At 50.9% G+C, this 14,265-nt stretch overlaps 1 protein-coding gene across 1 annotated transcript in view; it reads left to right on the forward strand.

The window, feature by feature from the left end:
- ADARB2 (adenosine deaminase RNA specific B2 (inactive)) overlaps nucleotides 1-14,265 on the forward strand; it is a 154,998-nt gene that overhangs the window by 87,730 nt on the left and 53,003 nt on the right. Inside the window, exon 4 of the mRNA XM_036342469.1 lies at nucleotides 11,460-11,628. Within this exon, the coding sequence (XP_036198362.1) occupies nucleotides 11,460-11,628 (169 nt within the window). The remainder of the gene's footprint in view (nucleotides 1-11,459; nucleotides 11,629-14,265) is intronic.

Genomic DNA, 14,265 nt, shown 5'->3' on the forward strand with positions numbered 1-14,265 from the left:
GTGCACCTCCCAGAAACCTCTGGGACAGCCATCAGCCCCCCACAGCCTCTGCTAAGATTTCCCCCATGCTCACCTCTCATCTTACCTAAACCCCACTGAGTTAGGGAGCTCAGTTCCATGAGGGGAACACATCCACCAGTCAGCCCCTCACGCGGGTCAGGATGCGTGAGTGATTGTTAGTGTCCGTCCCTCCACTGTCTCTGCATCTCCTCGGTGGCTCTGAGCTGTCGGTCCCGGTCCCAGTCCCGGTCCCGGGGGGTGAGCAGCATGTCCGGTCTGTACCTGACACAGCAGACTCAACCATGCCCACTGTCCCTCACTCCTCCTCAGGTTATGTGGGGAGCTCCATTTACAAAATAAGCCGAGCCATTTTGGAAGAGAAGAGAAGGAGCAGCCCTAAAACCATCCATGTTTTCGTGTGGCCCAGTGCAAGCGCTCCATCGCACCCTGGCCCCGTGTGGGCCTCAGAGCAGCGGGCCACTCTCAGGCCTCACCAAGCTGGCAACCCCAGAGGAGGGAGCCACTCCTTCTGAAGGAAAGTAATGAACAAGCGATTCTGTACTTGCTCTAACCACCGAGGGCCACTTAGAAACCCAGGCTCACGGCTCACTCACAAAACCCACCAGTGTCAGCACTTAGGACTCACTGTCGTTTAAAACGTGGAGACAGCAAACAGCGTGTCTCCACGGGCCCCCACACAGCCAAGTCTCTCTGCAGGCGCCCCTGAATCTGGTGAACTCCAAACGGGGCAGTTACACGTGCAAACGCGCAATGTCAAAAAAAAACTGCTTCCGATGCTTAGCCAAAGCTTCCCCTGCAGGCAAAACCACCTGTCCCCAAACTGTCCCTACGGCATTGAACAGCCAGTCGAAAGAGTGAAAATTCTGCACCTGCCTTTTCACGTACCACACCCCTGAATCACCTGGAAACATTGCTCAGAGACTGGTTTTCAGGATCCTCCAAAGAGATTTTCATTCCAGTCTTGGGGTTTCACGTTCATGGGGATCAGTGTCACATCACTGGTTCCTAAATGTGCAAGAGATTCGTCTACCAGGCGAATTTAGAAAAACACCCAACACTAGCTTCCTGTCTCTCATGCCTGGAGCAGATCTTACTGCCGGCAAAGGCAGGCCTGGAGGCTCTGTCCCCGCCTCCCAGGATGAGGCACTGAGAGGGAAGGTGGTTGGTCCAGGTACCGCCCTCCATGGTCCTGGCATCAGGTGCCGGGCGCTGGCCGTACTCCACAAACACACAGACACCTACCTAAGTAGGCATCTGAGATCATTCAGAAGCCCAAGCCAGGGGGACACCCTGCACTTAGCCAAACACAGCTCACTCACTGAGACCACATCCCTCGGACAACTGGCCATTCAAGGGTCTTTCAACACCGTCTTTGATTCCCAATTGCTTATAAGACGCGCCTTGACTTGTCCCATCACCCATCCCCTCAGGAGCATCTGCCGACGTGTCACAGCCTGCGTCGCACTGCGGGCCCTCTCTCTAGTGTGCCTGCCCACTTCCCCAGCTGTCAGCCAAGCTGCCAAAAGGGGCCTTGGGATTGTAGTTTTGCATCCCCACTCCCTCCAATAAGTTGGGTGTTCAATGCACAGTGAGTGAGTGACATAGATAAATATATGCCCTTGAGATGATAAGGTGGGAGCTGTCAGGGAGACTCGTGACCGATTTTGGTTGCGCCTGTAGCCCAGCGCCACGGTCAGATTTATTTTTAAACTCTGACCGCGCTCTGTTTACCAGCTGCTCCAAACAATCCCTCTTGTTCTCAGATGAAGAATGTGAGCTTTATAGTCCATCTAAGTAATAAAAGCACATGTGGCCTTTACTGTCATTTCAGCAATAGGAGTCACAGAAAAAGGTCTGGCTGCAGATAAGGAAGACAAATGTGATCACAGGGGAACTGCAGGGCATGCAGTACTAACAGCTAAAATGATGGCATTGTTATGCTATTCGGAAAGCCACATGTTAAACATGTGACATGATTTTCTTTAATCTTCAAAACCTTGGTAGCACCAGTTTTGTCCCCATTTTCCAGATGAGACGATGGATAAGGTCACATGACCAAAGTCTCAAGCAAGTAGAGACATGGTTATCCAACCCCAACCTTGTGCCTGGGGACGGTCAGACCCAGCCCATCTCGTGGTCCAATGCCCTTTACAGACATATCGTCCTTCATTCACAGGGCAATGCACACATAACTTACTGTCCTCCTAAAACCCACCCGTTTGCAACACTTAGAGAGCAGAAGGCCTGGGGGCCACTGGTGTCTTCGGGCTGTGGAGACGGCCACAAATGAGAACCTGAGCGGGAGAAAACCTCCCCTGTCCAGAGTAAAAACACCGTCCTCAGTCCTGGCCCAGGCAGTCCCCACAGACCAGACCTGCCTGTGAGGCACTTTTTAGGCCACTTTATTTGCAGTTAATTAGGGGAAATTTAGAGAAGATAAACAGCAACTTAGATGAGGAAGGAATGGATTCACAGGAGAAGACTAAGAATCACAGACTTTCAACAAATAATGCCTAGAAGTGAAACTGCAGGTAGTACTCTGCAAATATTCGCAGGCTGCAAACCACCAGGGGCTGGGGACCTGAGTAAGGGAGTGGAACTGGAGGTCACTTAGGCTGACTACTGAGGAAGGCTTCCCAACGCTGAGCTGATAGGTTGTGGAAGGGAAGTTGTGTGTCATTAAACCCAACGGGCACAGCTCTGGATAACAGGGATCTGGAATTCATTCTACACCACACTCTCAGACCATCTGCTAGGGGGATAAAGACCATGGTTTTCTGTCTCTAATTTCTATTGTTTTGATATTTGTTTCTCTGACGCTGGTTGCTATATCATTTTTTATTAATAAATTTTTATTGTTGATAGTATTACAGATGCCTCCCATTCCCCCCTCCCTTTACCCCTTCCCAGGTCTTCACTACCCTATTGCCCGTGTCCATGGGCTATGCATATAAGTTCTTTGGTTCATCTCTTCTTGTCCCTCCCTAACCCCACATTGAGATATGTCAGGCTGTTCCATGCCTCATATTATACTTTTTTTTTAATCCTCACCCTAGGATATTTTTTCCATTGATTTTCAGAAAGAGTAGGAGAGAGAGGAAAAGACAGTAAGATACATCGATGTGAGAGAAACACATCAATTGGTTGCCTCCTGCATGAGCCCCGAACAGGGCTCGGCCCAGGGAGAGCCTGCAACCAGGTACGTGCCCTTGATCAGAATCAAACATGGGACGCTTCAGTCTGCAGGCTGATGCTCTATCCACTGAGCCAAACTGGCTAGGGCTCATATTGTACTTTTGAAAGAGAAAGCAGTTTGGCAGCTGCCTGACGAGGCCAGAAAGTGGCCCACTGCTTCCAAGTTTCCAAGGAGCCAAGGTCGGATGGAGAGCTTGCACTGGGCCACATTAAAAAAAATAGATGGTTTTAGTACTGCTCCTTCTCTTTTCTTTCAAAATGACTTTTATGCTTTGGATCTTATTTTAATAGATCCTAAAAACCCAAAACACCAATCAGAAAGAATACATACACCCCTATGCTCATAGCAGCGTTATTTACAATATCTAAGATTTAGAAACAGCCTAAGTGACCATCAGTAGATGAGTGGATAAAAAAAGCTGTGGTACATTTACACAACGGAATAGTGTGCGGCTGTAAAAAAAAGAAGGATCTCTTACTCTTTGGGACAGCATAGAGGGACCTAAAGACTATGTGCCAAGTGAAATAAAGCAATCTGAGAAAGACAAATGTCACATGATCTCACTTATTTGCAGTTGCTACGTCTTGCCTTCAGTTTTAGGAGACCTGGGCTTAGGCATCAGGGCAAAATGAAGGTCCCCAGGCCACCTGCTGTGCTGTGAGTAATGATGGCCCCTACCTCTGACCTAGGAACTCGTGTCTTCCTCCTGCACCCATGAGATGGTAACAGGCTGACTTGCCAGCTGATGGGTAGGATAGAGTCCCAGACCCTGACAGACACCCTCCCAGAGTCTTGACACTTGTGCAAGAAATACACATGTTCTTCTCTTCCCCTTTTCAACACAAAAGGTAGGCTATTACACATGTTGCTCTGAAACTTGCTTTTTCTACGTAATAATAATAATGTATCTTAGAAATCGTCTTACGTCTATAGAGAAGGTCTCTGCCCTGTCTTACAGCCCCACAAGCCCAGGGGACAGATATCTATACTCTAACCAGTCCCTATGAATGGGCATTCAGGTCATTTGTATTAACTGCTACTAGAGGCCTGGTGCACAAAATTCGTGCATGGGAGGGGGGGTCCCTCAGCCTGGCCTGCACTTCCTCCAATCCAGGACCCTTCAGGAGATGTCCAACTGCTTCTCACAATCCGGGACCGCTGGCTCCTAACCACTCACCTGCCTACCTGCTTGATCACCCCTAACCACCACTGCCTGCCTGCCTGATCACCCCTAACTGCTCCCCTGCTGGACTGATAGTGCCTAACCGCCTCTGCCTGGCCCTACACCTGGGACCCAGGATTCCCTCTTCTGGCCGGCTGCAGGCACCCAGCACCCAGGCTTCCCTCCCTCTGGCCGGCCGCAGGCACCCAGGACCCAGACCGGCTTTGCCTGAGCTAGCCGCAGCCTCAGGGGACTGTGGGTGGGCAGCTTCACCTGGGCCACAGCCACAGGCACTGGCGCCTGGGACCACGGGGCGGGCATCTTGTCCCTCTCCCAGGCCACAGCCTGGCTGGTCCCCATTCCTCTCTCGCAAGCTTGTTTGTGCCTGGCTGGTCCCCATTCCTCTCTCAAGAGCTCATTTGTGCCTGGCTGGTCCCCATTCCTCTCTCAAGAGCTCATTTGTGCCTGGCTGGTCCCCATTCCTCTATCCCCAGTGTTGAGTGTCTGAGCCATTATGGCGTGACAGCATGAGGGCATGACGACCATTTGCATATTAGCTCTTTATTATATAGGATTACAAATGTTGCTGAGGCAAATAGCTTTGTACACACATCATTTTCACATGTGCAGGTATATGGGTAAGATAAACTCCCAGAAAGAGAATTGCTGGATCAAAGGGTGTATTCATTTGTAATCTGATACGGTTCCATTATCCTTCAAATGTCCTTTACCCATTTAGATTCCTGCCAGCTAGTTACAGGGAGATGATTCCCCACAGCCATTTCAACTGCACATTGATAAACTTTCAGATGCTTACCAACCTGAGAGATGAAGAATTATATCTCATTGCATTTTTAACTTGATTATGTATATATATTTTTTGTTTTATCAGAAGTTGAATATTTTTACATATATTTAAGAACCATTTTATATATTCTTTTGTGAACTATTTTTACATAGCTTTTTCCTATTATTCTATTGGGGTATTTTTTTTTCTAAACGTTTTTTAGATATTTGAGAAAGAGTGCTTTTTTTGTGATATAAAGTGCAAGGCTTCCCAGTTTTTAATTGTCTTTTTACTCCTTTAAGATATTTGTGCACTCAGAGTTTTTCTTTTTATGCATTTGAATATAACAATTTTTACTGCTTTGGGACTTTGAATTATAATTAGAAAGGTCTTTCACCCACCAAATTTATAAAGAAATTATCCCATGTTTTCTTCTACTATAGTTACAACTTTTTTTAAAATCACCCAAAGTCCATTACATTAAGGCCACTCTTAGCGTTGTACATTCTGGGGGTTTAGACAGATGAATAATGGTGAGTATCTACCATTGGAGTAACACACAGAGTGGCTCCCCTGCACTAAAGTCCTCTGTGCTCCCCTGTTCATCTCCTACCTCACCCCTGACAACCACTGATCTTTTCACTCTCCGGAGTTTTGCCTTCTCCAGAATGTTACAGAGTTAGAATCATACAGTATGCAGCCTTTTCAGATTGGCTTCTTTCACTTAGCAACATGTGTTTAAGGTTCCTCCATGTCTTTTCGTGGCTTGATAGCTCATTTCTTTTTCATGTTGAACAATATTTTATTGACTGAACATATCACCGTTTATCCATTCACCCACTGAAGGACATCTTGGTTGCTTCCAAGTTTTGGCAATAATGAACAAACCGCTATTACCCTCTGTGCATAGTTTTTCATATTTTGCATCTAAACCTTTGATCCACTGGGATTTACCCTGGGACATGGTGTAAGGTGACGATGCTTTGTCAGGTGGTTCTTCGGTTATTAGACAGCGTTCATGGAAGAGCATCTCTGCCCCTCCGGTTGAGAAGTAGCTAACTTTACCCCACACTAGATTCCTGCATGAGTTCACATGGATTTCTGGACTCACTGCTTCCTTCCGCTTGACTTGTCACTGAGCTTTTATCACCTGCTTGATGTCTACTCGGGGCTTGTCTTCAGAATTCCCTGGGTGACCCATTAGAATAAGCTTGTGTGGCTCAGAAACAAAAAACAAAACAAACCCATGCTCTGAAGCAGGCTGTCTTTGCCAGAAACAAAGCCCATGATGCTGCTCCTATTGGAGTCACCCTAACCTCGTCGTCACTTCAGAGAGGACCCAGGGTGTCAAGTCTTCCAGTCCAGGAATGTGGCCTGTCTTCTGTCTGTGTGAGTTTTGTTGGTATCTTTCCATCAGGTTTTAATGTTTTATTCATTGTGGTTCTTGCTTGTTTATTGTTAAACTTCTTCCTATTCCCTTCTTTGCTGCTGCTATAAATGGAGTCGTTTCTCCTTTATGGTTTCTCACTAGTTGTTGGTGTGATATGAAAGCTATTGATTTCTGTATATTAACTTGCCCTGCCACCTCATCGACTCCCTGACTGTTTCCAGCAGCATTTCAACTGCATTCTCTGGAGGTTTCCACATGTACAATCACAGTGTGTTCAGTGATCGTGTTACCAGCTCCTTTGCAATTATCGTACCTCGAATTTCTCTTGTTGTGTTGGCTAATAGCTTCAGGAGATGTTAAGTAATGGAATGAGAGTGGGCATTCTGGTCATGTTCCTGAGTGCAGTAGAAAGCTGTCTAGTGTTTCCCATTAAGCATGATGCAGGGTGTGTGTGTGTGCCTGTGCACCATCCTACATAAAATATATGTGCCTATATATGTATTTATATATATATGTACATATATATATAATTTACATATGTGTGTTACCTCTATGTATGTATCTCTATACATGTGTGTTTATTTGTATAACTCTTGTGTAGCAAAAGTAGGTTTACAGTTATGAGTATGTGAAACATAGAGTTTATTCTTGTATTGTTATTTACTAATTATTGTATTATTTCCCATATGAACAGGTGTAAAATTACATTTGCCTCACCCTGTATGTGTAGATGTGGGTGTGTATATATAAAAAATCACATTGGAAACAATCATCTATTCTATTTATTGAGTTTTTATCCAAAGTAGTTGTTGGATTTTGTAAGGTGCTTTCTCACTGTCTGTGGTTATAATCATATTTTTGCATTACACTTGAATTTTTTAAGATAATCTATTTTTGCATTTCAGAATAAACCTACCTCACAGTGGTTCAGCATTGCTTTTTTTCCCCTGATGCTTGGTGGTCGATATTTTAAAATTTTAATATCCATAACTGAGGCCATCTGTAGTTTTCTTCCTTGTTTAGTCTCACTCTAAACAAGATAATATAGGCATCCTATATAATAAAGAGGTAATATGCAAATTGACTATCACTCCAACACACAAGATTGCCCCCCCCCCCCATGTGGACACAAGATGGCTGGCAGGGGAGGCAGTTGTGGGCAATCAGGCCTGCAGGGGAGGACTGTTGGGGGGGACCAGGCCTACAGGGGAGGGCAGTTGTGGGGGGCCAGGCCTGCAGGGGAGGGAAGATGGAGGGACCAGGCTGGCAAGAGAGGTCAGTTAGGGGTAACTGGGCTGGCAAGGGAGGGCAGTTAGGGGCAATCAGGTTGGCAAGGGAGGAAAGTTAGAGGTGACTAGGCCAGCAGGGGAGGGCAGTTAGGAGTGACAAGGCTTGTAGGGGAGGGAAGTTAGGGGCAACCAGGCTGGCAGGGAGGACAGTTAGAGGCAAACAGGCTTGCAGGGGAGGGCAGTTAGGGGCAATTGGGCCAGCAGGGGAGTGGTTAGGGGGTGATCAGGCTGGCAGGCAGAAGCAGTTAGGGGCAATCAGGCAGGCAGGCAGGGGAGCAGTTGGGAACCAGCAGTCCTGGATTGTGAGAGGAATGTCCGACTGCCGGTTTAGGCCCAATCCCGGAGGGGTCCCAGATTGGAGAGGGTGCAGGCTGGGCTGAGGGACACACACCCCCTCTCCCCTGCATAAATTTTGTGCACCAGGCCTCTAGTTTTATAATAAAACAATTGGAAAGTTTTCCTCATCTTCATAGGCTCTGAAACACATCAGGTGGCCTTAGAATCGTCTGCTACTTGGTAGAAATCTCCCACGAAACTAATGGCTTAGTGCTTTGGGGGTGGAGGGGAGCTCTGATCACTTTTTATACTTATTCTATACCAATCAACGTGTTTATATTTTCCGTGACCATTCCTCATGTTGTCAGCATAAGAGTTTTAGTCTCAATAGCCATTTTATGGGAAGAGAAATAACCACTAACCTCTGTGTGCTGAGTCCTGCTTCTACACCAACTTGAGTTCCATTGGTTGTAGCTGAGTTGTAGCAACAGGCTGTGTACTAGTAGGTGCCACTCCCAGCTCCTCACTGACCTCGCCCCTCTCCCCAGCGGGGGGGGGGGGGGGGGGAGCAGGCAGCACCTTCCCCCACAGCAGGGTGCCTCCGTGGCGCCCTGCACATTCCAGAGTTTTCTATCAGATCAGCTGAAATGAAACCCAAGTGACACCTTCTCTTTGCCTGGCTTCATCCCCATCCTAGCCTGTCTCCATGCTTGTCTTCCAGGTTCCTCCTGAGGAAACCCTCTCAATAAATCACTGCCCAGGAATCGCTGACTCAGTCTCTGCTTCCAGGGAGCCCATGTCGGCAGCTCCACCCCCCTACCCGCTGCTCCTTCTCCGGTTTTAGTGACATTGGGTGCAGCACTTAGTGATAGGTATCACACAGTAACTTACCTGTAGACATGTCTGTCTCTGTCATTCCCTAAGTTCATGACAAATCCTCTGAAGGACAGGACAGTGTCTTAGACCCCTCAGTGTTTCCTGCTCCTTAGGGTGGGCTGGCACCCAGGAGGCGGGTTAACAGAGAGCGGATGAGCAAATAGCGCATTTCTTGGGCCACAAAATTGTCACGACTGTGGCAGCGCCTGGAGTGAAGCGGAGCACGGACTAATGAGGGGTGAAGGGGAAGCCGTTTCTGTTTCCAGCAGCTCTAATTTCCCCAGAACCCAAAGCGGAGAAGCGGACCAGCCCCAGGAGAGGCGGGGCCAGGTCTCAAACCCTTGTCTGTAGAGAAATTATACCGCAGGTGCACCAGACATCTGCATGCTGGAAAACTTCAGGAAGTAGTTGTAAATGTTAACTTCCATTACTCTGAAGACCTGCTTAAATGAAGCTGGAATCTGTAAAAGGATTTCTCTGTCAAGACAGCTGCTCACTGGCTAGTTCTCCACAGTGCCACTGGGTAGGCATTTCAGTTAGAATGTGGCTCCCTCTGGAGTGAGGTGCCATGGACAAATGTCTTTCTAGTCCACCTAGGGAGCCACTGCCGTAGGGCCGGGCCCTGTGGAAAGGGGAGCAGCTGCGTTTTGAGCTCCTTCTATGTATGTTGGCCGGTCCTGGGGAAGACTCCACAAGGGGGTCGTTGTATTCTGTTTCCACTTGTCTTACAGCAGCATAGCTCGTGGCTGCTGTTTTGTGACCGAGACGTAGGGAGGTAAATGTCCAGTTGCTTCCTGAGGTCTCCATGTGGCCAGACTCAGCAGAGAGGGGTCAGCAGCGACCAACCCAGCCCACACCCAGGCGGTTTTCAGGGCCACAGAAATGGGGACCGAGGAAGGAGGGACCTGGACAGACAGGAAGCGACACTGTGCAGCTCTCGTCCATCTGCCCGGCGGTCTCACCGCACACATAGCGGGCCAGCCCCTGACACAACCAAGGGAGCGGACTTCGGCTCAGTCCACCCTCCTCTCCCCATTCCTGCCTCCTCCCACCTGCAGTGCTCAGTGGGCCCTCTCTCCTCTCTCCTCTCCGCTCTGTCTCTACAGAAAGAGCCCGGCTGTGCGGAGTGGGAATGGCCGGGAGCTTGTAGGCTTTTGAACTAAGCTCTCAGGGTAGAACTTTCAGCTGAGCAACATGCATGTATAAGGAACTTATTACCTGCCCGGCTCTGTCTGGCGTTTGGAGAAGTAAATGTCATTAGACACGGAAGGTTCACTCCAGCATGTGCTTGGTCTGCAGGACTCATGGAGTGGGGCCCAGCAGGCCGCAGACGTCTGTTAAAGGTGCAACTGGCTGAGGGTGGCCTGACCACATTCTCTTGACATCAGGTGGCAGCACCAGAAAATAGAATCTGCTACTCACTCCAGTTGCCCCAGGCAATCCATCTAATTACATGGACTTGCCCAGGCTGGTTTGGCTCAGTGGGTAGAGTGTCGGCCTGCACGCCAAAGGGTCTTGGGTTCAATTCCTGGTCAAGGGCAGGTATCTTGGTTGCACGTTCACTCTCCAGCACTGACAGGGCACATGCAGGAGGCAATCAATCCATGTGTCTCTCTCACATCAATGTCTCTCTCTCTCCTTCTCTCCCTCCCCTCCTCCCCCAATCTCTCTCTATGGGGTCTTGAGTTTGCACAGGAAAGTTGCCTGGAGCCCTAGGCAGCCTCAGAGGCAAACACTAACTGGGATGGGTGGGCAGGATTCAGGGAGGCCAGGCAGGGCCTGTTCTCTCAGAATCTGCTCCTTTCTTGGTCTCCTCCCCCATCCTGTGCACAGCATGTTCCCATCAGCATATCTTTCCATTAGGATGCGATTCTCAGCCCACAGGACCAGGGGGAGGTAGTGGCAAGATCCCTGGAGTCACTGGGTAATCACAAAGATTGTGGCCAGGCTGGGGGCCCTGAGCTCTTCAGAATTGCAACCCAAAACCCAGCAGCCCGCCAGCTTCCTCTCCCTTCAGGTAGAGGGTGGCAGTGCCCTGTATCACTTGTTTGGTGGCTGGTCACTGCACTGACTCCTCTGCCTTCTCTTCCCAAGACCCTGTCCATCAGCTAGAGACCCCTCGGGTCCCCCTGCTGATCCTGGTTTGAGAAGTCAGTTGAGTTCTGGGAATGAGCATTTCAGCTGGCGGTGCCGTCCTGAAATTAGGCGGGCACAGGTCACCCAGCACCTGCTGTAGCCCCGCGAAGCCCCGCCTCCCAGAAGCTGGGCGGTGCTCCTGGCCTGAGCTGTCCCCCGTTTAGTACAGTGAACATGGAGGCTCGCCGCTTACAGATCTCAAAGCTGAGGGTGGCGGGCCCCTGGGTCGGCTGAGGCAGGGGGGCGGGGTGGACGGGAGAAAAGTGGAGTCACCCCATGGAGCAGGCAGCGCTCCGTGTTCTGACTGACGCCTTCTCTGCCCCCAGGCCTGGATGTCCGGCAAGCTCAGGTTGTCGTCCTGTCCTCAGGGACCAAGTGCATCAGCGGCGAGTACATCAGTGACCAGGGCCTGGTGGTCAACGACTGCCACGCAGAGACCGTGGCCCGGAGGGCGCTGCTCCACTTCCTGTACGCGCAGCTGGAGCTGCACCTCAGGTGAGCGCTAGTCCCAGGGGCGTGTGCACTGGGTGTGAGCTCAGGCTGGTGGCCGGCGACCAGCTCCGGTGTTAATCCCTGTATCCAGGCATGGTGGACGGCTGCCCCTACTACACACGTTTTACCCAGATGGGTGGCATCCTTCAAGCGCCAGCAATGTTGCTGTACAGGATGGTCAAACGTTGAAATTGCAGACACCTCCCCGGGATTCTAGGGCCTCCTTCCAGGAAACCCCTGCTTGCCCGTGAGTGACCGTGACTGCAGCAGACCATCTGCAAGGTGCACATCCCCCCACACATATACCCACACGTAGGAACATGCCTTGTCACACACCCATTCCATCCGATGACATTTTCTATTAAAACCTTCAGGGTATCTTAGCTCAGGCTGCACCACAGCTTGGGACCTTAATCACTGATGCTCAGAAGGAGGCTGATCGTCCAGGGTCAAGGTGCCAGCAGCCTCCGTGTCCGCTGTCTATTAACCCTCTTCCTGGGTTATGAAGTGTCTTCTCACTGAGTCCAAGCATGGAGGGGTGAGGAAGCTCACTGGGTCTCTTTATAAGGGCACTGATCCCATTATGGCTAAGGCCCCACCTTCATGACCTCATCACCCCCCAGAGGCCCACCTCCTAGTGTCAGCAAATGAGTTTGGGGGACACAAACGTTCAGTGCATGGCAGGGGGTCTCTAGGTGACAGCACAGCACACTGCTGTAAAGGCATAGGCAGCTGGTGCGATGCTCTATTCATGAGTGCGTGCAGGGTCAAGGGCACAGTTCAGAAAGAGGGCTACAGCCACCCCATGGCTCCCCATCCTGCCGACTGTCATTCAGGGTGACTCACCCTCCGAACCCCACACACAAGGAGATGATGGGAACTGTGGGCTGTCTGGAGGGTGCAGAGGTGTCTCCGAGGGGGCAGCCCCCAGCTCTGACGTAAGGTGCCCCTTTCCTGTGGGCTTAAGGGAAGGCAATACTCTTTCCACCACCAGCTCCCAGTTGCTCATCTCAGAACTAGCCTTGCATTTTACAAAGAAAGAAAACCTCACAGAAAAGCCCGTCTCTGGGAGATGGCGCTGTCCCTCCTGGAAGCAGAGTGGTGGCGAGGGAGTTGAGGGAGGGGACTGTGCTTGTTACCCAGAGCAACGCCCCGCTCCCTGGCCCACTGCATTCCAGACGTGCCCATGACATCAACACCCCAGCTCCATTTTGACAAAGTCGTGCCCACTTCAGAGGGGGCCCACTTCCAGTACATCCAGGAATTTCACCTGCAACCTGCAGAACCGCTAGGGTTTGCACCTGCCTCTGCCCGTGTCTGTCTCCTATTCTGACAATTTCTCAGCCAAGGACACTTCTTACAGAGCAAGAATTTATTCTGCAAGACTAGCTGCTTCCTCTCAGACACTGGGCTGTGAGACAACCTGCCCTTCAGTTTCCCTTCCCCAGGTCTCATCCCATCCCGGGCCACGGGGCTCAAATGCCACCAGTCAAGCCCAGGCCAACTTCCCATGTCCCAGCCAGCAGCTCTGAGTGCACCTGAAACCTCAGCCAGGTTCAACTCCAGCCCCCTCCTGCACCCCACAGCCCCGGTGTGCCCACTCCCAGACCTTGTACCCTGCACCACGACGGAAGTGGCCGGTGGTGGGCCTTAGATGCTGTCTCCTGCCTGCCACTCCCCTGAGCATGGCTTCAGGGGGCTCTTCTAAAAGCAGAAGAGCTTTTAGAAGAAAAGGGCTGTTCAGACCCTGAGGAGGGTGCTCCCAAGTTGGGATGTCCCGTGTTCTGGGCAGCCTGCTGGGGCCGCCAGGATGCCCTGCACTGGCATCTCCACAATACGGAGGAGAACTGCAGGTCACATGAGCCTTGTGCCCAGCTGTTTGGTCACCGTGACTTCATGGCTATGTCTTTGTCAGAAACGCGTCTTCCTGCCCCTCCAGCTGTTCTGCATCCTTTGAGATGGCGTTTCTCCAAGCCAAGGTTTCGGGGTGCCAGGGGCACAGGGAGTGACTCCTGCATGTCGCTGGCATGTGCAGTGCCCGCACAGGGGCAGGAAGGGCCAGAAGCATGCCGGGCTAGCCCAGGGAAGCGATGCCTGACCCTGGCATTGAGCTGCAGCCCTACCGTGGAAGTGGCCGGAGTTGAACATGGGGGGCAGAGCTGCAAATCTCTCCAAACGTTGAAAGGGTTTCTCCTAAATCTCCAAGAGCTCCAGCAGGAATATTTCCAGATATCCCTAACTTTTCTGTGTCACCGAAGGCACAGGGCCCACATGGACCTTGGGCTGGCTGCATGCTGGCACCAAGCCGCTGGCTGGCAGGGGTTCAGCCCCACCCCACCCCCCAATCCCCCGGGGAGGGGGGGATTAAGCAAAGGTTGAAGAAAGTCAGGAACAGCCACCCAGCAAGCCAGGCTCTGCGTTTGCTCCAAGGTTGGGGGTGGCGTTTTGAGAGAGTGAGGGGGTGCCTGGCTATGGAAGGAGCAGAGGCAAGGAAGCAGAAGGCTGGTGGGATGCCTCCAGGTGCTGCCTGTGTGAGCTCAGATCCCACAGAACAGAATCCATCACCAATGGGGCAGGACGTGTGAAAGCAGCCAGAGCGGCAGGAATAGGGAGCCTGTGCCGGTGACAGTGGTGTGTGTA

The sequence above is a fragment of the Myotis myotis genome, unplaced genomic scaffold (assembly GCF_014108235.1).
Source record: "Myotis myotis isolate mMyoMyo1 unplaced genomic scaffold, mMyoMyo1.p scaffold_m19_p_1, whole genome shotgun sequence".
NCBI classification, from domain to species: Eukaryota; Metazoa; Chordata; class Mammalia; order Chiroptera; family Vespertilionidae; genus Myotis; species Myotis myotis.